The sequence below is a fragment of the Nestor notabilis genome, unplaced genomic scaffold, assembly GCF_000696875.1.
Source record: "Nestor notabilis isolate BGI_N333 unplaced genomic scaffold, ASM69687v1 scaffold17480, whole genome shotgun sequence".
NCBI classification, from domain to species: Eukaryota; Metazoa; Chordata; class Aves; order Psittaciformes; family Psittacidae; genus Nestor; species Nestor notabilis.
Window position 1 is genome coordinate 6,100 of NW_009909872.1, and position 352 is coordinate 6,451.

At 60.5% G+C, this 352-nt stretch overlaps 1 protein-coding gene across 1 annotated transcript in view; it reads right to left on the reverse strand.

Annotated features, from left to right (window-relative positions):
- Nucleotides 1-352, reverse strand: part of LAMC3 (laminin, gamma 3) — a gene marked incomplete at both ends in the record, with an annotated part of 11,366 nt that overhangs the window by 6,092 nt on the left and 4,922 nt on the right. Inside the window, 1 exon segment of the mRNA XM_010023403.1 lies at nt 2-23. Coding sequence (XP_010021705.1) covers nt 2-23 — 22 coding nt within the window.

The window sequence follows — 352 nt, forward strand, 5'->3', positions numbered from 1 at the left end:
ATTGTGCAAGCACTGGCAGTGCCCTGCGAGGAGGAACATGGGGCTGAGGGTCTGCAGAAACCCAGCCTTGAATAACAACAGGGACCGCGGGAGGGATGGAGAGCCAAGTGCTGAGCACAGAGAGGGATGCACAGCTCCAGCCACGAAATCCCACTGGGACTGCACATCCCCAGCCACGACTTGGACTGTTTTCCTGCCCTGTCCTTCCTCCACGACTTGGACTGTTTTCCCGCCCTGTCCTTCCTCATGGAACAAGGTTTTGGAGAGGACACCAGGGCCACATTGCCAGCCCCGCACTCCCCTGCAGTGCTGGGATGAGGCGGCGCTGGCAGCACCGTCTGTGTGCCCTGAG